Below are 27,110 nucleotides of genomic sequence, written 5' to 3' on the forward strand. Positions count from 1 at the left end.
CCTGCAAGACAGGAATGTCCGTGTTCTGCCATGGCCAGCGAAGAGCCCGGATCTCGATCCCATTGAGCACGTCTGGGACCTGTTGGATCAGAGGGTGAGGACAGAAATGTCTGGGAACTTACAGGTGCCTTGGTGGAAGAGTGGGGTAACATCTCACAACAAGGACTGGCAAATCTGGTGCAGTCCATGAGGAGGAGATGCACTGCAGTACTTAATGCAGCTGGTGGCCACACCAGATACTTACTGTTACTTTTGGTATTGACCCCTCTTTGTTCAGGGACACATTATTCCGTTTCTGTTAGTCACGTCTGTGGAACCTGTTCAGTTTATGTCTCAGTTGTTGAATTTAGTTATATTCATACAAATATTAACACAGTTGACAGTGAGAGGTCATTTCTTTTTTTGCTGAGATTAGTTGAGTAGTTCATCCCAGGCCTTCTAGTCAGAACAAAACAAGCCTATTCAGTACAATGACTACTGTTTATAAGGGCTTTTCTGGGTTGAGCTTACATGTACAGTAGACATGTTGCATCATGATTGCATTTCAGAGGCCACTAGTCACCATGATGAGCCAACTGTTCTACACCAATGGAGACCTACCAGGGTTTGATATAACTTTGTCAGAAAAAATGTTTTGCTGTCCGAAAGCTCAAGTCACTTGTCCAAAAATAAAAACGGTCTAACACCGTGGGCTAAAAAGGTGACTGAAAATGGTTGTATGATGCAAGGAACCACTTCATTATTGTCACTGGTATTGACAATGGAAGGCTGCTGGTCTCTGATCCCATGTATTACAGTAGATGACCTGCTGTTGTGGCCTTGAGCAAGGCACTTAACCCTCCACAAAATACTGCAGTGATAGGCTACTGTATAAACCCGTGGTGTGTCAACCCTCCATTTGGAGAGCTATTGGGTGTGCAAGCGTTTGTCCCAACCCTGCTCAAACATACCGGAGTCTGTAATGAATACTCAGGGAGAAAAAGGTGTAGATTATCATGCAGAGCGCAGCAGGTGTTTATTTCGCCTTTGCAGAAGGCAGGAATCATGGTCACACACAGATAGGCAAACAGGCAGGTAAATCAAAACTAGGACTAAAGGCTATATCTGTTTCTCAAAAATGAGCTTGGAAAAGTCTTAAGTAGAGTCAAAAGGAACAATACCTCAAAGGCACAAACAGAATGAACTGAACTAAATAAGGAGTTGATGAGACCAGGTGAGTAACTAACACAGGTGAAATCAATGAACAAAAATGAAAGACAGGGCTAGGTTCAAGAACACAAAGAAACAGGGCTACGTTCAAGAACACAATGAAACAGAACACAAGGTTGACTAAGAAAATGAATACAGATCCTTACAGAGTCAGCTTATCAAGGTCCTGTTGAGCAGCTGATTTTATACAATGTAAAAAAAGAACTACTGTACAAAGCCTGCACACCCAGTATCACTCCTGGACTCTCCTGGATGATGGTTGACCACCCTGCAACATTACAATTACAACATTACAAATACTTTTTGTCTTTAAAAAATTATTCCCTCATTTTTTTACTTGACCCGAGGAAATACGAAAAGTGTTATTGTCGAGCCCTGACTACTTTCTACCAGACCTATTTCTGAAAACAAATCCTTGCAATATATATTTAGGCCTAGATCTTATTTGTGTTGTATTATTGAAGTAAAGTGTCATTTTATTTAACTAGGCAAGTCAGTTAAGAACAAATTCTTATTTACAATGACAGCCTAGGAACAACCTTGCCAGCTCGAGGATTCGTTTAAACAACCTTTTGGTTACTGGCCCAACACTCTAACCACTAGGCTACCTGCCACCCCAGCCTTTTAGAGGTGATGAAGCTGGTCAACATCACCGCGTGGAGTTGAAAGCAGCCACAGCATCATCATTATGAATCATGGCTGAGGGGACAGGACAGTGCATGAGTCATTTAGATTTATTTAAATGTATTTCAGTTTTAGTTTTTCGTGCATGTTTCGGCTGCGATTGGTCGCCTCCACATCAACTGTCTCTACACTAATGATGAATCGTGTGTGTGTAGTAGGGTTGAATATTTTTCCAGTATTTTACAATTGTTTCATCCCAAGAATAAATCACTTTTCTCTCGGGTAACCCGGTATTTTCCACCAAAACCAAATGTATCATTCAAAAGCATCATAAAGCATATAAATAGCCCTATGTCTGGATTTGATTAAAGCTTTGATAAAAAATGAAAGCTTGATGCTACCTGACCTTGATGAGCCATACATTAAATACATTTAATGAGCCTTACATTAGAGCCCTTTAATGAGCCCAAGCCCAAAAAAGCCCAAATGATTGCGCCATTATCCAATACATACTGTAAATGATACAGTCTACACATTACGCACGACAGAAAAACAAAAAAGCCTGTAGATGTAGCTAGCTACAGCCTTTCTTAAATACATGAAACTAGTTCCGGTAGGCTAAGTGTGAACTGTATTACTTTACTGTATTGTATTATACTGTATTATATAGACTGGAATTACGCACATCTTTCAAACTATGATATAGCAGGGAGAGAACATGCAATTCTTGTGCAGCACATACGGCCTACAAAGTTACTAGTATAGGCTAGCGAATTAGATTTTAATTTTGAAATATAATAGGGCTGTTTATATAATTAATATAATTAGTAGGCTGATATATACCTTTCATAATAGTTAACCTAATGTTATTAGTCTACCTCCTCTTTCTCTCTCTATTGTTGCTTCATTCCCTTCTCTCTTTCAACAGTTAAATGAGAAGTTTTGTTGTCCTTATCTTCATCATTCTAATCACATCCTTGAATAATATAGGACTAGAATTAGATTCAGAAGGGCCTCTCGGGTGGCACAGTGGTCTAGGGCCTGGTTTCACGCCCAGGCTCTGTCGCAGCCGGTCGCAACCGGGAGGTCCGTGGGGCGACACACAATTAGCCTAGCATCGTCCGGGTTAGGGAGTTAGGGAGGGTTTGGCCGGTAGGGATATCCTTGTCTCATCGCGCACTAGCGACTCCTGTGGCGTGCCAGGCACAGTGCACACTAACCAGGTCGCCAGGTGCACTGTGTTTCCTCCGGCACATTGGTGCGGCTGGCTTCTGGGTTGGATTCGCGCTGTGTTTCAGAGGACACATGGCTTTTGACCTTCGTCTCTCTCGAGCCCGTACAGGAGTTGTAGCGATGAGACAAGATAGTAACTACTAACAATTGGATACCACGAAAAGGGGGTTGAAATTATTAGATTCAGATCCTCTCTTCTTCAGGTCTGAATAAATAACTGCTATGCCCGACCGCCATCGCTCTTCTTTCAAACTACCCATATTCTATTAGCTGCTGTATTCAGCAAACAAGAGCTTGCTTCCCTCTTTGAATAGTCTATTGGTATAAGAAATGCAAAAAAAAAAAGGTATGTCTAGCAAGCTATTCTAGTCTGGGACTCTAAGAGCTAGGGAGCATTTTTTAAGGAGAGAGCACAGGTGTGTGTCTATTGCGCAAGAGAGAGGCTATAAGTTAGAAGCTTATTATGCTCATTATGCATAACCAATTATTAATTCGATAAATATAAGGCTAATACTGTATTGAATTTATTACCTGAAAGAGGTAGGCAAGGACATCTATATATAGGGCTATATGTAAATCTAGAACAGGATTATCGATTTTGGATGCAATTTGAATGGAGTTGACAGAGAGAGAGACTGCGAGAGAGTGCTGGCGTGTGCACTGATTTAAAGCAACGATATACGAGTGATGGGCTATTTAAAAATATATATAATCTTTACAATTAAAAACAAGGTGACCCCCAAAAGCCAGATGGAAAAGGGTTAATTAGACGCCCATTCAGTCTTTATATTACTGTACCATAGGCCTACATTTGCTGCAGTATAGTCTATCTGTCACAAAGAAAAAAGTTACCATGATGAGATGATAGGTCTTTCATGCATTGTGAACTGCGCTCCATACAGAGATGAGCTGTCTGTCCCCACACTGAGCGTTGATTCATCATGCAGAGGCTGTAGAAAAGCCAGATTTAGACATGCTGTTCATATAAATAATAAATTATAATTTACCGGTTTCTCGCAGTTATTTATCCCGGGAAAGGGGAGTGGTTTTGGATGGTAGGGGGGGGGGGGGTTCTGCAAGTCTGTGTATTCACATTTCATCAAAATGTAGATGGATGTGTTTAGAACAATGTAGCCTCTCTCACAATTTGTAATATTTTATGTGGACTTTGCATAGACATCCAGATGTGATATTTGTCAGTGGCTACTCTAAAAGGCAGGCTTCGCTCTCATATTCTCAGGGGACTGTGGAACATGATTAATATGAATAAATCAACAACAACAGGTGGCTAGATCGAAATCTTGTGTCAAACAGCTTTTGGCTTCACCAGGGTTGCCATGAGAACATAACAAACAGACTAAGAAATTGAAAATAATGAAATTCAAAGTGAATGGTACATTTTCCCAGCAGGCATCCTGTAAACTACTTGGGCAGAAAACTCTTTCTAAATGTGTGTATATATATTTTTGGAATTTCAAAGTTAGACCACATGCATCTTGGCCAAAGTCCCTTTGTTCATATAATTTATTATAGGAGACTTTCATCTTGAGTCCTAGAGAGCTCTCTTGTGTCCTTCTAACATTTTGCAATATCAATAAGATGTTTAGCCTTAAAGGAACCTTCTGATGTGCTTTGGATACATTTTGTCCACCATGATTAACCATCTTGATTTCATATGAAATTTGGCAGTAGCCTACAACATTGACCTTGCTATAGAAACCTACTGCCATATTAGCACGGGTAAATGTCAATAGGAGTATGGGTGTCCTTCTTTCTCATGTCCCCATTTCATTACCCAGAGGGTGTCTGCCTGTGCGTATTGTTTCCATGGCATCAATTTATTTCTCGAAATGACATGACTAGCGTGCAGTGTGGGAATGAAGGCTTATAGAAAACAACAACGGTAAAGAGCCTTTTCAATTCTTCATGTTCCTGGGAGGTACGCACACGCATACGCTGTGGCCAGGCGTGAATAACAATCCCTCAGTCTGGACAGGGCGGGTTGCTTTGACCTTGAAGTCTTGCATTTTGGCCAGTTCTCTCTATCCCTCCCTCTCGCCGCAGATTACTTTTTAATAACTTTGTCCCAAACTTTTTGATTCCAACATTGGTAACTGTCGATACCTTTTCGACTGGGTTGAAATGCGGCTCAACATCAGCCGAGGATGAAACATTGGTTGGATGTCTTCCTCTCGGATATAGATTGAGGACTTTTGACTCTGTTGATGTTATATGGACTTGACACTGGCTATAAGTGTTTTTATTCCATACATGCAGTAGGTTTGTGTTTTCCGATTGTGGCACACCACATAAACCATTCCATCGTTGAATTCAATATGTTGACTGATCATGCGATGATCACACATATCAATTCCACTAAAGGTGGCGGGAAATTAGGTTTACATCTACTTAACATATATAAAGTTTAACACTTTTTTGGTTCCATATGTTATTTCATAGTTTTGATGTCTTCTATTATTCTACAATGCAGAAAATATTCAAAATAAAGAAAAACCCTTGAATGAATAGGTGTATCCAAACTTTTGACTGGTACTGTATGTAAAGTAGCATCTTTACAATTAGTTTCAAATTTTATTTTCTAATTTGTTTGTCTTGTGATGAGAGGGGGGATAGAGGGAAAGGGGGATACATAATCAGTTGTACAACTGAATGCAATCAACTGAAATGGGTCTTCCGCATTTAACCCAACCTCTCTGAATCAAGTTCTGGACAAGCTTGAGGGAAAAGCCCAGATCATGGACGTTGCTGGGCTCGCCAAATGGAGACTGCTCTTAATTTGTCTGTATCCCTACCATCCTGGACACACTGATGGACTGCGATGAAACAAAATGAAACTGTAGCTTGGTTTATGATCCGTCCTTCATGACTGAATGTAGCGTTCTGGTTTTATCAATAAATATTTATAGCATCCCACTCCCAACAAACAACAGAAAAACACAGGCGTCCATTCATCTATTATACATGAGATTAGCTTGGAATAGTTCTCTCACACAAGTGACTCATCAGCATAGGCACATCTACCTCATGTGCATCAAGCAGATGAACATCACAGAAGATTTTCCCATGAATATCATCATCATTCAAACTATTGTGTACTGCTAAACATTTACGTGCACTTAAACCATTAAAAGCTTTTGGTGTCCAACATCAGAGTTGCCATTGGTTGAAATCTGTGGAATTAATGTTAAGTGATCACCCTACCCTCCACACGCTTAAGAATGGTAATTTCCTTCCTTTGCCAACTGTTCAGCTTCCTTGTTCAAGAGGGACAACATGTATGACCATCCAGCCATAGGCTGGTGTATAACTCAGTTCTCCTGTAACTAACTTTGGCAGACGTCGGAGCACGCTGTGCCATTTCATATAGATTTTACAGCAGGAGGTCAGTTGGCTGTCGCACCCTCTGAGCCTCTCTAATGGACTGGAAATGAATCACTCCCAAATCAAACAATCCAAGCAGAAATACAAAAAAAACATGAGGATGAAGATGATTTCTTCCCCCCGTGAGCAGATAGGAGGCACACACTGTTTATTCATGTCTTAGTCGTCCACCCTAGTCCGCTAGACTTGGTTTTACAGAATTGTTTTTAACTGTGAGGCACATGATATTTTAAAGGTGAACCCTAGTCAGATAAATATTGTTTTTACATAACATCAGTCAAAACAAAAGGGAGAGGATTTGGACAGCCCTGAGGTTAATCTAATAATATTGAGGGAAATGAACTAGGTCTGAGAAGACTGAAATGGGAATAAAACAATCCCTCTGTTTTTGAGGATTATGCCTGAACCGTAAAACACAAGGATGCAGGAGGAGAGCAGATTGCATCTTTCCTTTTGCTCAGGTACAGCAAAGCCTGAATGTTGATAGGGACTGCTGTGTGGCTATAAGGTCAACACAACAAGCACTGTTATTTTTATTGGTATTACACTGTCAATGGTACTGACACTATTATCACTGCTCTGACCAATTGAAAAACCATTGCCGATACCCAAATGATATCAGCCACTGCCCAACCCTTACCACTACATTTCACTATTACACCTGTTGAACACTGTAAATACATACAACTTTATCTCTCTCGTCAACTTCATGTTCCTCACTTCTTATCTGGCCCCAAACGTTGTTTGCTGGCTCTTACGTATGACTGCCGATAGATGTATTATTATTGTCACTTTAATCAACTCCGACCAGTAACATCACGCAACATTGAATCAGGCCTAATTCAGAGCTAATGCTAAGCAGCAGCAGTAATAGTAGCTGACTCCACACTGCTGCAGGTCCTGCCATTGACTTTACTTACTGCTGGCTTCCCAATGATGCCGTTTCCAATTAAGACACACTGACTGTATACTTACCCTCGAAAATGCAGGTAGGCTGAGGAAATTCTTAATTCATGTAACCGATGGACCATTTAACATGACTGGTAGATGTTATGGAAGTTTGGGATTGCTGCAGTTGGCAAAACCTTTTGATGATGAACAAAAGCTGATGACCTGGGTTTGCTTAGCCAGTTGGTTACAAGTCATTCTGAAACATACTGACACTTTAGGCTTACCCCTCTATCCCCCACCTCACCCTAGGGTTCTATTGGTTTGAGCTTTTTGGGTTCCTCTGATTGTACAACAGGTCTTAGCTTTCAGCGCTTGCTCTCTCTCTCTCTCGCTCTCGCTCTCTCTCTCTCTCTCTCTCTCTCTCTCTCTCTCTTGACGTACTGTGTAATTCCAAGAAGATCTATTCATAGGTCTCTCTCAATAGGGTTTCTGTAGTCCACCCCCTCCTACAGCTTCTCCATGCCCACCAGTCAGAAATGGTTGACATAACAGCTATTTCCATGCATTCTTCATGACCGTTCATTATGAGCTTCTTCATTAAAATACATGCCTTAGGATGATTTGGTGTTCTTCGTGACGAAATTAAATTCACATGTAATCATGCAGGGGGAAACATACAGTATGCACACACAACCCTGGGGAGGGGGGGGGGGGGGGGGGGGGGGGGTGTTCATACCCACCCAGGCGAGGCAGAGCCCCAGAGTCATAGCACCACAGGCAGAAAGGCCCAGACCACAGACCTCAATGTTGGATTTCAGGGAGGCAACTCGATTCCACCCGTAGCCCAGGCTCCATGACAGGATGACAGGATCCCAGTCCAACTTTATTTTCTATGAAAAGTTATCTTTTTTCTTCCAACGTCAAAACTCCCCTCAATGAAAGTAAACTTCAGTTTGAAAGCTAACCACTCACTGCTGTAGGAGATCAAATCAAATGTATTTATATACCCCTTCGTACATCAGCTGATATCTCAAAGTGCTGTACAGAAAAGATCGCCAGCTTCCTTTTAGAAAATTCTCCACAGATTAATTTCACTGCCTTTCTATACAGTCTGTATTCAGGTCTACTCCTTTTTGTTGCTCGCTCTTCTAGTTCTTGCATTGATTTCTTCACAGCCTTTAATCAGTTGTTTACGTAACCTTCTGCCAAGAACATAGTGTTGACTTGTCTCCTCTTTTCACCACCTCCAACCTCCTCTCTACAGTTACCCCACCCCCACCTCTAATCACGTCTTCATTAATCCAGTGCAGACGGCCACCCAGATAATTGTGCTAATCATTATCATAATTGCAGATCACAGAGGCATGATCGGGAAGGTTAGCTGCCGTGTTTAGAGAGCTCACAAAGTCTTGGGCACTGGAAGTGTAATTGCCTTCTGGCTGAGGAATCTGCTGAACTGTTTCAGAAGTTCTATGAGTTTGTGAGATTGGTGAAAAGATGAGGTAACCAGTGGATAATAAAGGGGACACTGTGTATTGATCACTAAGTGAGGTTTCCAGAGGCCCCGTTGGAGATGGCTGGTCTATGCTCGATACTCTTTATGCTGGTGGAGCCCATCTAATGAGCCACATCTATGGATCATCACATTCAGAGAAATCGAAGCCAAAGACTACCATTTATCAGCCTGGAAAGAGACCAGTATCTCTAATGGCAAGCCATTCCAGGTAGCACTTTTTGAAATAAGATATGGCGTTAAAGATATTCTAGATATAAGAATCTTTCCATATTGGAAATGGTAGCGTATTATAGTCTATGGGCCTACCTGTAAAAACGTTGATGTAGCCTACAATAGTTCTGAGGGACTATAGTTTCACTGTACTGTGAACTTTAGGCTTGGGCAATATCCTGGTATATGGTATTAACTTTATATTTCAAAATACCGATGGGGGTGCACCCCAAATGTCAAATACTCCAGTGTGGTAAGTTAAGTATATCTATAAGAAATGTAAGATGTGTCAAATAAATGATATCCAGCTCAGGGCTCCAGCATTTGGTTTGCTAACTTGCTAGCTAAGTGGCTAGATGTCAAGATCAAGCACCTTGGTTACAGCAGAGACATTCAATCCCCTCCTGGATCAAGAGCTTTGAAATAGCGCCACTTGTTTGCACTTCCAGTAATACCGTATACCCCAGTATGTAACAGAAACGGTATGAATATCTGTATATCGCCCAACACTACTCTGAGTCCACAATCTGAGTTAATAGAAGCTGGTATTGAATGACTATTCACATCGTGTCTGTGTTGATGAAAAGTGGAGGCCAATCAGAAATTACATGGGATGTAGTCCACATCTAACAATTGACCTAATCACATACGTCACTCCATGATCCAATATATAGATACCGTAGAGTATATTATTTTTAGGCTTTACATCCAATTTCTGACTCGGAACAAATAATTTGAACTTGTTCATAATGAATACATTAACACACTACAGGGTATTTTGCTACTGCAGTCCTAAATAGGCCTATCATGCAGTTTTTATCTATTGTGTAAGACTCACGTCTGAGAAGTCCTTATTAATATTACCATGTCTTCACCTCTGCTGAAGGACAGTATTTAGTTCAGTTTACCTTATCTATGCTGGAATGTATAACATATTTTCGAGAACTACACTCCCTAGCTGGACTTCACTTTGAGCTAATTAGGAGGAAGACTCCCAACTCTTCAGTCCGAGAGGAAATGAGGCTATGGGGATCTTGTTAATCATTCTTTGGTTGTGTGCCTATCTGTGCTTCTATATTAACCCCAAAGGACAAATACTCCTGTGTGGTAAAGTAAACTGTGTTATAACACGTGACTGTGAGGAGGAAGGAAGCTCTAGGAGAGAGTTCCCAGACTTAGCCAGAGGGAGCACCTGTGTTGCTGTCCTCAGTACTGTATGTGTCAGTGAGGGCTCATTATATCATCACTAGTCATCACCAGTACTTGGACTTTAATGTTTCCCTTAATTAAATTGGCCTTCCATTTTGATGGCAAAATTGTTACTTAATTCACAGGTTCCCTTCAGATGGTCTCTCAGGAGAAAGTGTAACCTATATTTGAGCAAGAGAACAACTTTTCGTAATTTCTTCCATCTGATCACGCCTTTCTTAAGGTACATTTTCATTTGATATGAATATACTATGATGGTTGACAATAAGAAACAGGAAACCGATCATTTTCATGCGGGTGATTTATGTGCAAGCTGACTATCTAAATAAAGCGTCAGATGTGTTACTCCATTTTCTCTTCTGTCTGTTTTGTACTCCAGTATGCCTGTTCTGTGGCAGAGCTAGTATAAAAACCAACCTTTCAGAGCTAAAAGGTTCAGGATAAGGTTTCTATTCATGGGAACCCTCTGATGAAGTCCACATGCTAAAAGATGAATAGGAAAATAAAGGAATTGAGCAAATGGACTGAGAATGAGATTCTTCTCTAGACTGTGACACAAAGGCAGGCTTGAAATGACTGCTATTTTGTCCAGTATAATCCATCAAATTAATGTGGGATCTTATTTTCCAACTAAATGGAAAATTGCCACCAAATTGCATGTTCTTTGAGATGGATGAAGGCTTATCTTCACAAAATAATTTTCTTGGCCCTCCCAGGCTGTTCCGTAGGTTATTGCCAAGCATTTGTGACCTGCCTGGCCGATACCCTTTGAACATCGTTTTCAGACACATTAGAGTGCATCAGGAATAAATTGAGCCCCTCCTCTCCCCTAGATAGGGAAATTGACTGAGCAAGTTAAGCTTTCTTTAATGCTTTGAGATCACAAAGCCTTAGGCTGCAAGTGTAAACTCCACTTTGAATGTATAAAGAAACTGGTGTGTTCAGGTCCCACTCAGTTGAATAAACACATGTGTGTGACAATTAAAGATAATAAGACATGAAAATTGCATTGATGTTTTTTCTGTTTATTGTATCCACTCTGTTACTATGTCAAGGAAACACTGTACATTTCCTGTTTCTTAGCAAAGTCATTTCAGCAGTGGTGTACAGTACTTAAGTAAAAATACTTCAAAGTACTACTTAACTTGTTTTTTGGAGTGTCAGTACTTTACTATTTCTATTTTTGACAACTTTTACTCCACTACATTCCTTAAGAAAATAATGTACTTCTTACTCCATACATTTTCCCTGACATCCAAAAGTACTTGTTACATTTTGAATGCTTATAGGACAGAAAAATGGTCCAATTTACACACTTATCAAGAGAACATCAGTGGTCATCCCTACTGCCTCTGATCTGGCGGACTCACTAAACACAAATGCTTCATTTGTAAATTAAGTTTGCGTGTTGGAGTGTGCCCCTGGCTGTTCTTAATTAGAAATGTGTGTCGTCTCGTTTGCTTAATATAAAGAAGTTTTTAGTATTTTTACTTTTGATAGTTAGGTATATTTAAAACCAAATACTTGTAGACTTTTTCTTAAGTAGTAGGTAACTTTCACTTTTATTTGAGTCATTTTCTATTAAGGTACCTTTACTTTTACTCAAGCATGACAATTGGGTACTTTTTCTACCACTGAATTTCAGTCACAGTAGTTCTGGTTTAGCTGAGGTTAGGTTAGGGTTAGGGTTACATAGCCCGTTTTATATTATTTGGAGCCTCAGGGGCTGAATTTGATGTATAGGCCTCTTCTAAATTGAGTGTAAAGTCATGTTCTGTAGTCCCTACACAATGTGTGGGGTAGAATATATACTTGTCAAAACCTGTGGTGAATTCCACAGTGTATTAGTACAATGATGGTCATGAATAAAATAGAGGATAAACTAATACAATTTACAAAACTGGCAATACAAAGTTTGAGGCAATACTGCTGTGGAAAGAGGACTTTATGGTTTTGCGTTATTGATGCAGCCTCTTATACACAACTCCTACAAAGTTTCAGACATCGCAACTGTTCAGAATAATAAGCTCATGAAGCTATGCACACTGGCAGCTTTGAATGCAGGAGAACATTCCCCATGAGATGGGCTCCACAATACCCAGCACAGCACTGTTCTCCCATTTCTCACTGCATGAGTTAATGCACAGAGATCGTTACCATTGCAGACTCTCAATCCAGACCAGAATTCATTCAGTGATTATTGAAAACTCCCCCTACTTTCATTCAATATAGCTGGAAGGTACACAGAGATTAACTGATATTGTCGACAGGCTGGGAAGCATCAGAGTAGCTTTCATTGGAGATTTCAGGTTCATATGGAGGGAGAGGTTCCAGTGTAGCTAGCATTCTTCTCTAGAGTAACACATCTTTCTCAAGGCGGTTGAATATTGATTAAACTACAACCTGTCAGTGAAGTCCGCTGCTCATAGTACCTGATGCTGGGACGTCTGTATTTCTACCTCCTCTTGTTTATTTGGTGTTTATTAGATTGCACAAATGCTGTACAATTCTTAGTATGAGAAAAAAAAACTTTATACTGATCAGAGATGGAAATATATTTCTTCTTTCAGATAACCTGGCTGACCAATATCTTCTAGCTGTTAAAAATGTCACTCCGTTTTGGCTGTGTTATCGTTCGTCACCGAAAATCAATTAAACCTAGTGACAGTCACATATTGACTCAAGCATGCAAAAGCGATACGCTTTAAAATGTATTTGCAAGTTCAATCAGGTTCTACCAATTGGCAAAGTATTTAAACCTTTTTACTACTAAACACAGTAAACATCTGATTCTGACTTTCACGGGAGAGCATATCCATGGAAAAATAGTACTAGGGGACTGACTCCATCCCGCAGTCATAATTATGCCAAATTAAAAGACTTCAAATTGTCTTGCAGCGTTGGATCATCCTAGCCCTGCAAGCGTTTTTGTATATTGATGTGTTTGTTTAGTCAGCTGTGACTACACACGGGCTGTTTACAGTACACTGCTCACGCTTTGTCACAGCAGAAGCCCTGCACTCGTTACTGGTGTGAAGCAAGGCCTAGGCACTCCGGCAGTACTGCCCAGGGTAAAGTCTCAATTGATAAACATGACCCAGACCAGAATGCACCCCCTCTATTCTCTCTGTCTCTGATCTCTCTGCTTCTCTGTTGCCTTCTGAAGCTGAGAAGTGAAGATCTTATCAAGTAGTTGTTTTCTTCTGTTTGAGGAATATGTCTAAAGCTGTGGAGTCTGCTGTGACTTTAGTGTCTTTCTTCATGTGTGTTATGAATAATTTTGTGTGTGTGTGCCAACCCTGATGTGTTACAATTGAATGCTACTGTGTAGGTGTTATGGTGAGTGCAGGTCTATTATATTGGGTCTAATGTAAAATCCATAATCTGTTCTCCAAAACAGTGTGATGTTTATCCTCTCATATTGGCACAATCATCCTCAGTGGTCCTTTAACTGTACGCAGTGGGCAATCAAGGTTTCCCCTATATATTTAAATGAGATATTTCTGTATATAATTTTCAATACATTTGCTAACATTTCTAAAAACATGGTTTCACTTTGTCATTATGAGGTATTGTGTGTAAATTGATGAGGATTTTTTTTATTTAATTCATTTTAGAATAAGGCTGTAACGTAACAAAATATGGAAAAATTCAAGGGGTCTGAATACTTTCAGAATACTTTCCCTAATCGGTTCTCAAACAGTGTGATATTTGTCCTCTCATATTGGCAAAATCATACTCAGTGCTCCTTTAACTGTACGCAGTGGGAAACCAGGGTTTCCCCTATATTTAAATCCTTGCCGCCACTCCAAAAAATGTGATACAAAAACAGCAATTCAGGATGGTAAAATATTTGCAGTGCAAATTTAAACGACTAAAACCAGATATAAAATACGTAGAAAAGATAATGGGCAGTGTAGTGGAGGGCTAAAGGACTGTATTATTTTTAGGTTTCTGGTATGGGCGTGTTCGCCTCGTTGTCGGTCAGAACGCATTGATGCGAAGACAGTTAATGGTTGGCTTGTAGTTTACTTGAAGATAGACAGTATATAACAGCACAGTATGTACAGTGCCTTCAGAAAGCATTCATACCCTTTGACTTTTTCCACATTTGGTTGTGTTACAGCATGAATTTAAGGGTTGTGAAGCTCTTAGAGGCTTACCCAGAAATATTTACAGCTGTAATCGGTGCCAAAGGCGCCTCTACAGTGTTGCCTCTGAGGTTTTTGCTTTGTCATTATGAGGTGTTGTTTGTAGATTGAGGAGGATTTTGTTGAAAAAAACTATTTAATCCATTATGGATTAAGGCTGTAACATAACGTGTAACGTGTAACGTAAAGTGGAACAAGTCAAGGGATTTGAATACTTTCGGAATTTGGAAATAGTCAGACCGCTTTTTTGCAAATGTATGAACAATAAAAAACTGAAACATCACATTTACGTAAGTATTCAGACCCCAGTACTTTATTGAAGCACCTTTGGCAGCGATTAGAGCCTTTAAGTTTTCTTGGGTATGAGTTTCTCCCATTCTTCTCTGCAGATCCTCTCAAGCTCTGTCAGGTTGGATGTGGAGCATCGCTGAGCAGCTATTTTCAAGTCTCTCCAGTGATGTTCAAGTCTGGGCTCTGGCTGGGCCACTCAAGGACATTCAGAGACTTGTCCCGAAGCCACTCCTGCATTGTCTTGGCAGTGTGCTTAGGGTCGTTGTCCTGTTGGAAGGTGAACCTTCACCCCAGTCTGAGGTCCTGAGGACTCTGAAGCAGGTTTTCATCAAGGATCTCGCCGTACGTTTCTCCGTTCATCTTTCCCTTGATCCTGATTAGTCTCCCAGTCCCTGCCGCTGAAGAACATCACCACAGCATGATGCTGCCACCACAATGCTTCACCGTAGGGATGGTGCCAGGTTTCCTCCAGACGTGATACTTGGCATTCAGGCCGAAGAGTTCAATCTTGTTTTCATCAGACTAGAGAATCTTGTTTCTCATAGTCTGACATTCCTATGTGCCTTTTACTGAGTGGGTTCCATCTGGCCACTCTACCATAAAGGCCTGATTGTTGGAGTCCTGCAGTGATGGTTGTCCTTCTGGAAGGTTCTCCCATCTTCACAGAGGAACTCTGGACCTCTGTCAGAGTGACCATTGGGTTTTTGGTCACCTCCCTGATCAAGGCCCTTCTCCCCCGACTGCTCAGTTTGGCTGGGCAGCCAGCTCTAGGAAGAGTCTTGGTGGTTTCAAGCTTCTTCCATTTAAGAAGGATGGAGCCACTGTGTTCTTGGGGACCTTCAATGCTGCAGACATTTTTTGGTACCCTTCCCCAGATCTGTGCCTCGACACAATCCTGTCTCGGAGCTCTACGAACAATTCCTTTGACCTCATGGCTTGGTTTTTGCTCTGACATGCTCTGTCAACTGTAGGACCTTATATAGACAAGTGTGTGTGCATTTCCAAATCACTGTAAACACTCGAGGCTGTAATCACTGCCAAAGGTGCTTCAACAAAGCACTGAGTAAAGGATCTAAACACTTATGTAAATGTCATATTTCATATTTTTATTTTAAACATTTGCTAAATGTTCTAAAAATGTCACGATATTAGTACTAATGATGGTTGGACCAAGGCGCAGCGTGAGTATAGTTCCACATCTTTTAATGAATAAGTGAAAATGAAAACAATTGTTATTTTTATTTTTATTTATTTATTTAACCAGGTAGGCAAGTTGAGAACAAGTTCTCATTTACAATTGCGACATGGCCAAGATAAAGCAAAGCAGTGCGACACATACAACAACACAGAGTTACACATGGAGTAAAACGAAGTCAAAGTCAATAATACAGTAGAAAAATAAGTCTATATACGATGTGAGCAAATGAGGTGAGATAAGGGAGGTAAAGGCAGAACATTTTAAAAAGGCCATGGTGGCGAAGTAAATACAATATAGCAAGTAAAACACTGGAATGGTAGATTTGCAGTGGAAGAATGTACAAAGTAGAAATAGTTATAATGGGGTGCAAAGGAGCAAAATAAATAAATAAATACAGTAAGGGAAGAGGTAGTTGTTTGGGCTAAATTATAGATGGGCTATGTACAGGTGCAGTAATCTGTGAGCTGCTCTGACAGCTGGTGCTTAATGCTAGTGAGGGAGATGAGTGTTTCCAGTTTCAGAGATTTTTGTAGTTCGTTCCAGTCATTGGCAGCAGAGAACTGGAAGGAGAGGCGGCCAAAGGAGGAATTGGTTTTGGGGGTGACCAGAGAGATATACCTGCTGGAGCGCGTGCTACAGGTGGGTGCTACTATGGTGACCAGCGAGCTGAGATAAGGGGGGGCTTTACCTAGCAGGGTCTTGTAGATGGGTTTGGCGATGAGTATGAAGCGAGGGCCAGCCAACAAGAGCCTACAGGTCGCAGTGGTGGGTAGTGGTGACAAAACAGATGGCACTGTGATACACTGCATCCAATTTATTGAGTAGGGTATTGGAGGATCAGAGACTCACCAGCAGCAAGAGCGACATCATTGATGTATACAGAGAAGAGAGTCGGCCCAAGAATTTAACCCTGTGGCACCCCCATAGAGACTGCCAGAGGCCCGGACAACAGGCCCTCCGATTTTACACACTGAACTCTTTCTGAGAAGTATTTGGTGAACCAGGCGAGGCAGTCATTTGAGAAACCAAGGCTATCGTGGTCATTGACAGAGTCAAAAGCCTTGGCCAGGTCAATGAATACAGCTGCATAATATTGTTTCTTATCGATGGCGGTTAAGATATCGTTTAGGACCTTGAGCGTGGCTGAGGTGCACCCATTACCAGCTGTGAAAACAGATTGCATAGCGGAGAAGGTGCGGTGGGATTCGAAATGGTGGGTAATCTGTTTGTTGACTTGACTTTCGAAGACCTTAGAAAGGCAATGTAGGATAGATATAGGTCTGTAGCAGTTTGGGTCAAGAGTGTCCCCCCCTTTGAAGAGGGGGATGACCGCAGCTGCTTTCCAATCTTTGGGAATCTCAGACGACACGAAAGAGAGGTTGAACAGGCTTGTAATAGGGGTTGCAACAATTTCGGCAGATCATTTTAGAAAGAAAGGGTCCAGATTGTCTAGCTGATTTGTAGGGGTCCAGATTTTGCAGCTCTTTCAGAACATCAGCTGACTGGATTTGGGAGAAGGACAAATGGGGAAGGCTTGGGCGAGTTGCTGTGGGGGCTACAGTGCTGTTGACCAAGGTAGGGCTAGCCAGGTGGAAAGCATGGCCAGCCGTAGAAAAATGTTTTAGTGTTCAAAATGTTCACTTATAGTGGATTTATCAGTGATAAAATAACAAAACTTACAAAGACCCGTGACTACGTAGTGCTCAAACACACTATACATAAACAATATCCCATAACCCACAGGTGTAAAAAATGCTACTTAAGTATGAGCTACTCACCCAAGCCTCTCCAGGTTCTCCTTTACCCAAATCCAGATAGCAGATGTTCTGAAAGAGCTGCAAAACCTGGACCCGTACAAATCAGCTGGGCTTGACAATCTGGACCCTCTATTTCTGAAACTATCCGCCGCCATTGTCGCAACCCCTATTACAAGCCTGTTCAACCTCTCTTTCATATTGTCTGAGATCCCCAAGGATTGGAAAGCTGCCGCAGTCATCCCCCTCTTCAAAGGGGGAGACACCCTGGACCCAAACCGTTACAGACCTATATCTATCCTGCCCTGCCTATCTAAGGTCTTCGAAAGCCAAGTCAACAAACAGGTCACTGACCATCTCGAATCCCACCGTACCTTCTCCGCTGTGCAATCTGGTTTCCGAGCCGGTCACGGGTGCACCTCAGCCACGCTCAAGGTACTAAACGATATCATAACCGCTATCGATAAAAGACAGTACTGTGCAGCCGTCTTCATCGACCTGGCCAAGGCTTTCGACTTTGTCAATCACCATATTCTTATCGGCAGACTCAGTAGCCTCGGTTTTTCTGATGACTGCCTTGCCTGGTTCACCAAGTACTTTGCAGACAGAGTTCAGTGTGTCAAATCGGAGAGCATGCTGTCCGGTCCTCTGGCAGTCTCTATGGGGGTGCCACAGGGTTCAATTCTCGGGCCGACTCTTTTCTCTGTATATATCAATGATGTTGCTCTTGCTGCGGGCGATTCCCTGATCCACCTCTACGCAGACGACACCATTCTGTATACTTCCGGCCCGTCCTTGGACACTGTGCTATCTAACCTCCAAACGAGCTTCAATGCCATACAACACTCCTTCCGTGGCCTCCTACTGCTCTTAAACGCTAGTAAAACCAAATGCATGCTTTTCAACTGTTCGCTGCCAGCACCCGCACGCCCGACTAGCATCACCACCCTGGATGGTTCCGACCTAGAATATGTGGACATCTATAAGTACCTAGGTGTCTGGCTAGACTGTAAACTCTCCTTCCAGACTCATATCAAACATCTCCAATCTAAAATCAAATCTAGAGTTTCTATTTCTATTACGCAACAAAGCCTCCTTCACTCACGCCGCCAAACTTACCCTAGTAAAACTGACTATCCTACCGATCCTCGACTTCGGCGATGTCATCTACAAAATAGCTTCCAACACTCTACTCAGCAAACTGGATGCAGTTTATCACAGTGCCATCCGTTTTGTTACTAAAGCACCTTATACCACCCACCACTGCGACCTGTATGCTCTAGTCGGCTGGCCCTCGCTACATATTCGTCGCCAGACCCACTGGCTCCAGGTCATCTACAAGTCCATGCTAGGTAAAGCTCCGCCATATCTCAGTTCACTGGTCACGATGGCAACACCCACCCGTAGCACGCGCTCCAGCAGGTGTATCTCACTGATCATCCCTCAAGCCAAAACCTCATTTGGCCGCCTTTCCTTCCAGTTCTCTGCTGCCTGCGACTGGAATGAATTGCAAACATCTCTGGGGTTGGAGACTTTTATCTCCCTCACCAACTTCAAACATCTGCTATCTGAACAGCTAACCGATCGCTGCAGCTGTACATAGTCTATCGGTAAATAGCCCACCCAATTTTACCTACCTCATCCCCATACTGTTTATATTTATTTACTTTTCTGCTCTTTTGCACACCAATATCTCTACCTGTACATGACCATCTGATCATTTATCACTCCAGTGTTAATCTGCAAAATTGTAATTATTCGCCTACCTCCTAATGCCTTTTGCACACAATGTATATAGACTCTCTTTTTTTTCTACTGTGTTATTGACTTGTTAATTGTTTACTCCATGTGTAACTCTGTGTTGTCTGTTCACACTGCTATGCTTTATCTTGGCCAGGTCGCAGTTGCAAATGAGAACTTGTTCTCAACTAGCCTACCTGGTTAAATAAAGGTGAAATAAAAAAAATCCCCAATTAGAGACAACGATAACCAGCTGCCTCTAATTGGGAATCATACAAATTACCAACATAGAAAATCAAACCTAGAACCCCACATAGAAAATATAAACTAGAACAAAAAACCCTAGTCACGCCCTGACCTACTTTAAAATACAGGTTTTCTATGGTCAGGACGTGACATTATTGGTTATTGATGAGGGGGAAAACCTACTTAATCCATTTTAGAATAAGGCTGTAACGTAACAAAATGTGGAAAATTCAAGGGGTCTGAATACTTCCGAATGCACTGTATGTTTGTAGCATTTGGGTTTTTCAATTAGGTAAATGCAGATGGGCAACCCAATGCTTCAACTATGCTGCATCAGTTGGGCTATGGTTATAATGCTTTTAAAGTGGAAATTATATTTCAAATGTCAACATCATTTAATTTTCACTCATTTTGGAGTATAATGTCTTTTAAGCAAAAGTTGATCAAATGAGATTGCTCAATGGCAGGGATACAGTATGTCAGGCTGGCGTCCTACTGTATCTACATCCTAAAGCGGTCTACTCAGGCTGGATAGAACTAAAACAGTATGGCACTTGTAGTGTGTTTGTGGTGGTTCTGTGGAATCAGTGTTGTTTACACCGCAGCCCACTAACTCCTCCCGCCTGGCGTGTCGAGCCCTCGGCAGTGACCCCTGCGAAAGCACCCCCGTTTCGCCAGACTGCCACTGGGGATTGTGGGAAAACAGGTTGCTGGTTTTAATGAGTGTGTGTAATGGGTGTTGTGGTAAAAAGCCCCCTGCTGTTCCTCTTCTCTCCAGGCTAATGATGTCTGTCACTCCATTCAATTAAGGAGGGAAAGAGGTCACTAAAAGGCTTACCTCGTAGACCAGCCTGGGGGGGGGGGAGACTATTGATTAAGACCTTAGCCACAGATCCTCTCTGCACGTCCTCTGCTCAGGACTTTTTACCCCCCCTACCGCAAACTAATTCAAAAGTTATTAATGCAGCTAATGTTTTAGGCTTTCAATGACCTTTTAAAAGACTCTCCTAGCTTGGTTGTTTTTGTTTATTGGACTTGAACTATAGAAATGTCCAACTTTCTTTTAATCTTTGTTTAAGATTTTTGTAGGTTTGGGGTTGATGTAAGCCAGTGCTTCATGTTGTTGTTGATGTTGCTGTTGTTGTTCAGGTATAAGCCTCAATACATTTATGAGGACAGATCTATTCAGTGCTACCACTATCAATCATAATTCTACTGGCATAGTACATTTTTTCAAAAATCATCAATAATAAGGATTATAAGGATTATTATTGGTGCAAAAAGGGGAAGGCTGAAAACCCTTTTCTCATTCCACTCACTCCATACCCAGCAGGGACCGTTTGTCAAATTGATACTTTAACATTTTATTTTGCACTTAATATTAAACCTTGAATATATAATTCATTTGTTTTCTCCCAAAACATGGCTCAAGGTTGCGCCATAATTTCAAATCATTTTTCAAACAAAAAGCCTCTTGACAGTGTTCACCCACCAAAGTTACCAATATTCCAAAAGCTCATTTTCTATCTGTCACATTCGTTTGCCAGTGATGGCCGCTGACCCCTCGCCTCATTGATAACCCCCCACACACACACATCTTCTCCATTCCTCCTCCAGGCTTTTGCTCATGGTGATTCTACTTTAGAATTTGTGGTGTTTCCGTAGTCCACACTTGTCCTTGACTGACCCATCCATTTTAGTTATCCACCTTTCTCTCCCCCTCCCTCCCTCCTTCCTTTCATTTCTCTTTTATTAGTTATTTGTGTAACATTTTCTCACTCCCTCTTCCCCCCTACTCTTTATACTAATAGACAGTATCACTCCATTATCTCTCTCCCTTACCCACTTCTCATTTCTTTCTCCCTTTGCTTCTCTTCCTCTCCACAACCTTTCTCTTGTTCACTCAACTTGTTCACTCTCCTTTCCTGATTTTCTATCTCCTCTCTTTCTCTTTCTGACGGTGTGTTTCTCTCTGTCTGTTTTGTCTGACCAGGAGCTGGTGGGGAGTAACCCTCCTCAGAGGAACTGGAAGGGAATTGCGATTGCCCTGTTGGTCATTCTGGTCATCTGCTCCCTGATCGTCACCTCTGTCATCCTGCTGACACCAGGTAGGTGGGGAGTGGAGTGGAGGGGAGGGGAGACAGGCTTGACTCCGTACGATATGGTATAAAAGGCAAAAACACAACAATACACGTGTACAACAATACACGTGTTGTTGTACAGGGTCAGCCATAATAGTATGGCGCCCCTGGAGCAAATTAGGGTTAAGTGCCTTGCTCAAGGGCACATCGACAGATTTCTTCTAACATGCACCCTGGGTCACAATGTCTTACATGTCTCAGAGTATTGCTCTGGTAGGTGCAGTGCAGTTGCCTTGTACTCTCTCGTAACCACAAAACATATTCACTGCATGTAGTTGGAGAGTCCTGCGTGTGTGCACTTTCTCACAAACACTTACACAAACACAATTTACAGTGTTACATATAGTGCCCCAGTCTCTCACAGGTATACTTATAAAAATGTCACACACAGTAGCATATATTTATACCCAGACCCTCACTGGCATAGCACAAACACCCACAGCCCATGCAAGATCTATTCAATTATTATTATTGGGGATGGGGGAGTTCGGCCCCCTAGATAGCATATGAAAACGTCACAAGCCATGATTTTTAGGGGGAATTACAGGAAATTCTCTTTAAAACTGCTACATTTTCTCTCAGCCTCATGGCAAAATATGAAGATTAGCAGGAAATGATCTCTAAAACGGCAACATTTTCTATGCCTTACGACTCAAACTGAATTCTTACGTTACACTATGTTCACTACATACTTCAGTCTGAGACTGCCAACATTGAAGTTGTTTGTGGTGATGTTAAAATGAGGGGTGTTGTACAAAACAAAGGTATCAGCAATTGGATCATCTCTAACCAATCAGAGTATCAAAGCCAATGACACATATTCAAAATGCCGCTTTAGCCACGTGTGTTATTGTTCTGGCACACAAACCATCGGTTTCTGGGACCAATCAGAACGGTTAGAGTGTGTTTGCATTCTAGAAATCGTCGGGGAGGTACTCAGAACCAGACTCATTGCGGAGAAGAAGCGTTTGGCCAGAGCAAGAACTTGGGGAGCCAGGCAAGCATTTTCTCTCAGCCTCATGGAAAAATACGTAAAATAGCGTGAGATTAGCTATAAAACTGCACATTTTTCTCTCTGCCCCATGACAAAGAAAAAGATCCTAAAAAATATATATACATGTATTTTTTTGCGGGGACGGCACAAAACTGCGCTACACCTCTGCGGACTTGCTTCTATAAGCGGTGACATTCGCAGAAGGCGCACATATATTTTCCATAGACCTGGACTCCCTGGTCTTTCTTCTGAAGCCACTCTTAGCTTCTCTAACAGTCAGAATGACCTTTAAGACATGTTTGGGAAGATTTACATGAAAAGCAAATCAATAGGCCATCTTCTTTTTAGCTCATGGAGCCCCTTGAAGTGCTTTTATATTCAGGAGAAGCCATATTGATCAGTATAACTGCCAATATATTGGAGGTATAACCAAGTTTCTGAGACAATAATCAGTTTTCCTTGATTAAGTATTGACCTGACTGGTAATTATTACAAATAGTTGCCCCTGGAATGGGATCAGGTCAAGAAAATGACTACAACTTTGCTTTTGAATGTTTTGCTTGGAAGTCGATTAAAAATAACTTTTGACATTCAACCAGATGCTTAAGTAATTTTCTTAATCTTTTGAAGAAAATGGATAACTGTAATTTTTCCCATGTCTATTATTATATTTTCATAATCAAAACAGGTAGCCTTCCCCCCCCACGTTTCACTATAGTGTATATTCAGTGTTTCGAATTGGTAGTTTAGCTTTGATAAAATATGTTCATTTGGATGTCAAATCCCATGTGGAACTGGCTAATCACATTGTTAATCACTAACACTCATTACCATGTAGGGCTGTTGTGTTCTTTTAATTACTTCTACTGGTGGAGTCTTTACAGTCAACATGTGGGCATACTGTATTTCCTATCAGAGTTTTATCTGGACTTTTCCAACCTTGATTTACCATCCTAAATTATACTATAGTTTTTCAATATCCATCTCAATATTTTTCATCCGATGAATGGGCCCACCAAACCAACTGTATCGAAGAGAAATGAGTTATGAGCATGAGTTATATGGCTTACCGTGAAAGGCATAAAGCACAGAAGACATTCAACCTTTCATTAGCACAATTCTCAATCCATAGTAGTTTACAGGTAACTGAATCTGTAGTGAACTACCCAGTGGTAGATGGAGTACAGTAGACCAACTTAAGCTGCAGTACTAGAGTACTGTACTGTACCAGATGCCAAAGGGTCTCGCACCTTGTCAGCACCTACTGTAGTTGTGAACTGTTCTCCTCCTCTCATATTTTAAGAGCTGTATTTTTGAAACTGCTGTGAGGGGAAATGTAGAGGTGAAAGTGGCAGGCTTCATGGAGTATCCGGGGATCGAACGCCGTCTGGGGCAATGTGTCTGGAGTTGGCAGTGCTAAACCATATTCTGGCACAAACTGCTCCCCTCTGCCTTTGCCTTTTCTAGTCTCAGACTCCCTCACACCCTCTGTCCATTTGGGTTGCCAGTACTGGCCTGCCTTCTGGAACAGAGGGGGACAGTGGGAGTCCGAAGGGGCTGTGGAGACTGGACAGGTGGCATCTCCAGCTTGCATCCCTCCCTAAATCCTCCCCCCGCCTCCCTCCCAACTCCTACAGTGTGCCCAAGCAGAACTCCCATTTATGGTCCAAGTCTTTTCACAAACAGAATCCCACTGGGCTCTCATAGACTGCCCATTCCTGGGAGTTTGGAGGGCTATTTGATCAAATGGTATTATAAAAAATCCCTTGGTTAATAAAAAGAGGCTTTATGAAACTTAGTGGATTAATTAGGTATGCACAACAACCCAAAACAAATAGCGGATGATGGGGCTGAGTGATTCTACACTTCTATTCTTCATCTGGCTTTCAATTATTTAAAGTGATTCCTTGAAGACCAATACATTGCTTTGACTGAGTGTGGTGTATTTTTTAAGGATTACGTTTCTGAGATGGGAGTCCAATTCCCTGAACATACTGCACAACCTGTAGTCCAGCCCCTTGCTATTCTGAAACTATTCTGTACTGCTCATTGCAGTAAATAGTAATTTAAACAAGACAACTGATCCATCTGTACCCCAGAGTTACAGTAAAGGAGGATGAATGTGGTTATGCATTGAGATGGCAGGTCTTCTCCCACTCACGAACAGAAGTTTGTTGATACATGTTTCCCCGCCAAACATCAGGGTAAAAACACTGGCTCCTGACAAGCACTTTGTTTTCACAACCTTAACTTCCCTCTTCACTCACAATGACAAGCTGCTCTCTTTTGTATCTAAGTCACAGATCGATCAGTACCACAGGGATGGCACATGCTCGCTACGTCAATACAAGTGGGTCAAGGTTTCTCCACTGTCTTTCAGGGGTTGGAGTATTTATGTGACTGAGGAGTGACATGCTGACTGACTGACTACTGACTGGCTGACATTCTGACTGATTAACTGACATGCTGACAGCTCGTTGAGGTCGTCAGAGGAGAAAATAGACCCATCCAGTCATTGGAGCTGCTGCTCTTGTATACCCCTTGTCTCTGCCTCCAGCTCTTCCTGGGAAAGGCAGTTACTGGCCTAGAATAGGTACTTCTGTCACTGTACACTGACCCCTGCAATCATACAGAACTCAAGTGGCAGGCTGGCTAGAATTCCAAGAAAGTGTTATTTCTTGATGTTTGGAAGAGGAAAATACATGGGTTTTATGTGGTTTCAGTTGCCTTCTGTTTGTTTTTATTTCCTGTTCATTTTTGGTCTATTATCTGTAAGAGATTACACGTGCAGTGATTGACACTCATAATATATCATATATAATAATATAACTTTATCATATCATTTTTTTATATTAATATGGCTGCAGGTTATAGTTCCTGATAAAGGAAAGCTGATATGGCTTCTAGAGAATGTTCCCTTAACTCTTGTAACACAATTAGGGACTCAAATCTCAACAGACCTCCAGACTTAAGTAGATGCACACACAGACACACACACACATGCTCACAAATGTACACACATTGACACACACAACATAACATTTAAGTAACATTTTTACAAACATCCAATCCATGTACATTCCGCCACAGATGCAGTATAATTGGGTTACAGGGACCATATTTTCCTTTTTTGTTGTTGTGACTGCGCGTTGGTGTGTGTTAATAAGGCAATTTGCTTCTGAGATCCCGGAGAGGGAGCATGTGTGGCACAGAGTCTTGTGTTCAAATTGGGCGCGACAGGCGGCCACAACACGTTGGTTATGACTGCTTGCGTGGTGATCCTTTGAGAGGATTCATGTGTAGATTGTCTCGGAACCTCCCGTGAGCTGTCTTGGTGAAGAAGGGACTGGCCTTGTTCAAATAATTGAACCTTCCTTGAAGTAATCACAGATTTTAATTGATAAAATTTGTCTCAGTAGGGGCCTCCCGAGTAGCACAGGCACTGCATCGCAGTGCTAGCTGTGCCACTAGAGATCCTTGTTCGAGTCCAGGCTCTGTCGCAGCCGGCCCGCAACCGGGAGACCCATGGGGCGGCACACAATTGGCCCAGCATCGTCCAGGTTAGGGGAGGGTTTGGCCGGCAGGGATGTTCTTGTCCCATCACACTCTAGCGACTCCTGTGGCGGGCCGGGCGCACTGCACGCTGACACGGTCGCCAGGTGTACGATGTTTCCTCTGACACACTGGTGCGGCTGGCTTCTGGGTTAAGCGGGCATTGTGTCAAGAAGCAGTGCGGCTCGGCTGGATTGTGTTTCGGAGGACGCACGGCTCTCGACCTTCGCCTCTCCTGAGTCTGTATGAGAGTTGCTAAGATGAGAAAAAAAAGTGTCAGTAAGAGGGTGATAACCTTGCTTTCACCTACCTATACAGTCACTTATAGATCTGTGTTTACCTCCAGGAAACAAGGGAGGAAAGACGCATTTCTTAACTCGGACATGATCACCAAGGGAACAGGGAAAGATGTGACATAAGAGACTCTGTAGGAACAATTGTCCTCAGACCCAGCTCTCTGTGTGTGTGTGTGTGTGTGTGTGTGTGTGTGTGTGTGTGTGTGTGTGTGTGTGTGTGTGTGTGTGTGTGTGTGTGTGTGTGTGTGTGTGTGTGTGTGTGTGTGTAACTACATAATCTTTTCATTTGTGAAAGTATGCTTGTGATGCATGTGTTGAATGACCACAATGACAATTAATATTTATCTGTGTACATGCTTTTCTCTGACTGTTGACGTTTATTGAGATGAGTCTTGTCCTGAAGGTGGAACTGAGCGATTTCCGCTAAACGGGCCATCTGCAACATTGGCTATA

The 27,110-nt window shown here is 42.0% G+C and overlaps 1 protein-coding gene across 5 annotated transcripts in view; it reads left to right on the forward strand.

Moving 5' to 3' along the window:
* Positions 1 to 27,110, forward strand: part of LOC109899295 (dipeptidyl aminopeptidase-like protein 6) — a 351,844-nt gene that overhangs the window by 236,233 nt on the left and 88,501 nt on the right. For all 5 annotated transcript variants that reach the window (XM_031836276.1, XM_031836277.1, XM_031836279.1 and 2 more), the window contains one exon: positions 21,668 to 21,782. In XM_031836276.1, the coding sequence (XP_031692136.1) occupies positions 21,668 to 21,782 (115 nt within the window). The remainder of the gene's footprint in view (positions 1 to 21,667; positions 21,783 to 27,110) is intronic.

This window comes from Oncorhynchus kisutch, linkage group LG11, assembly GCF_002021735.2.
Source record: "Oncorhynchus kisutch isolate 150728-3 linkage group LG11, Okis_V2, whole genome shotgun sequence".
NCBI lineage: Eukaryota > Metazoa > Chordata > Actinopteri > Salmoniformes > Salmonidae > Oncorhynchus > Oncorhynchus kisutch.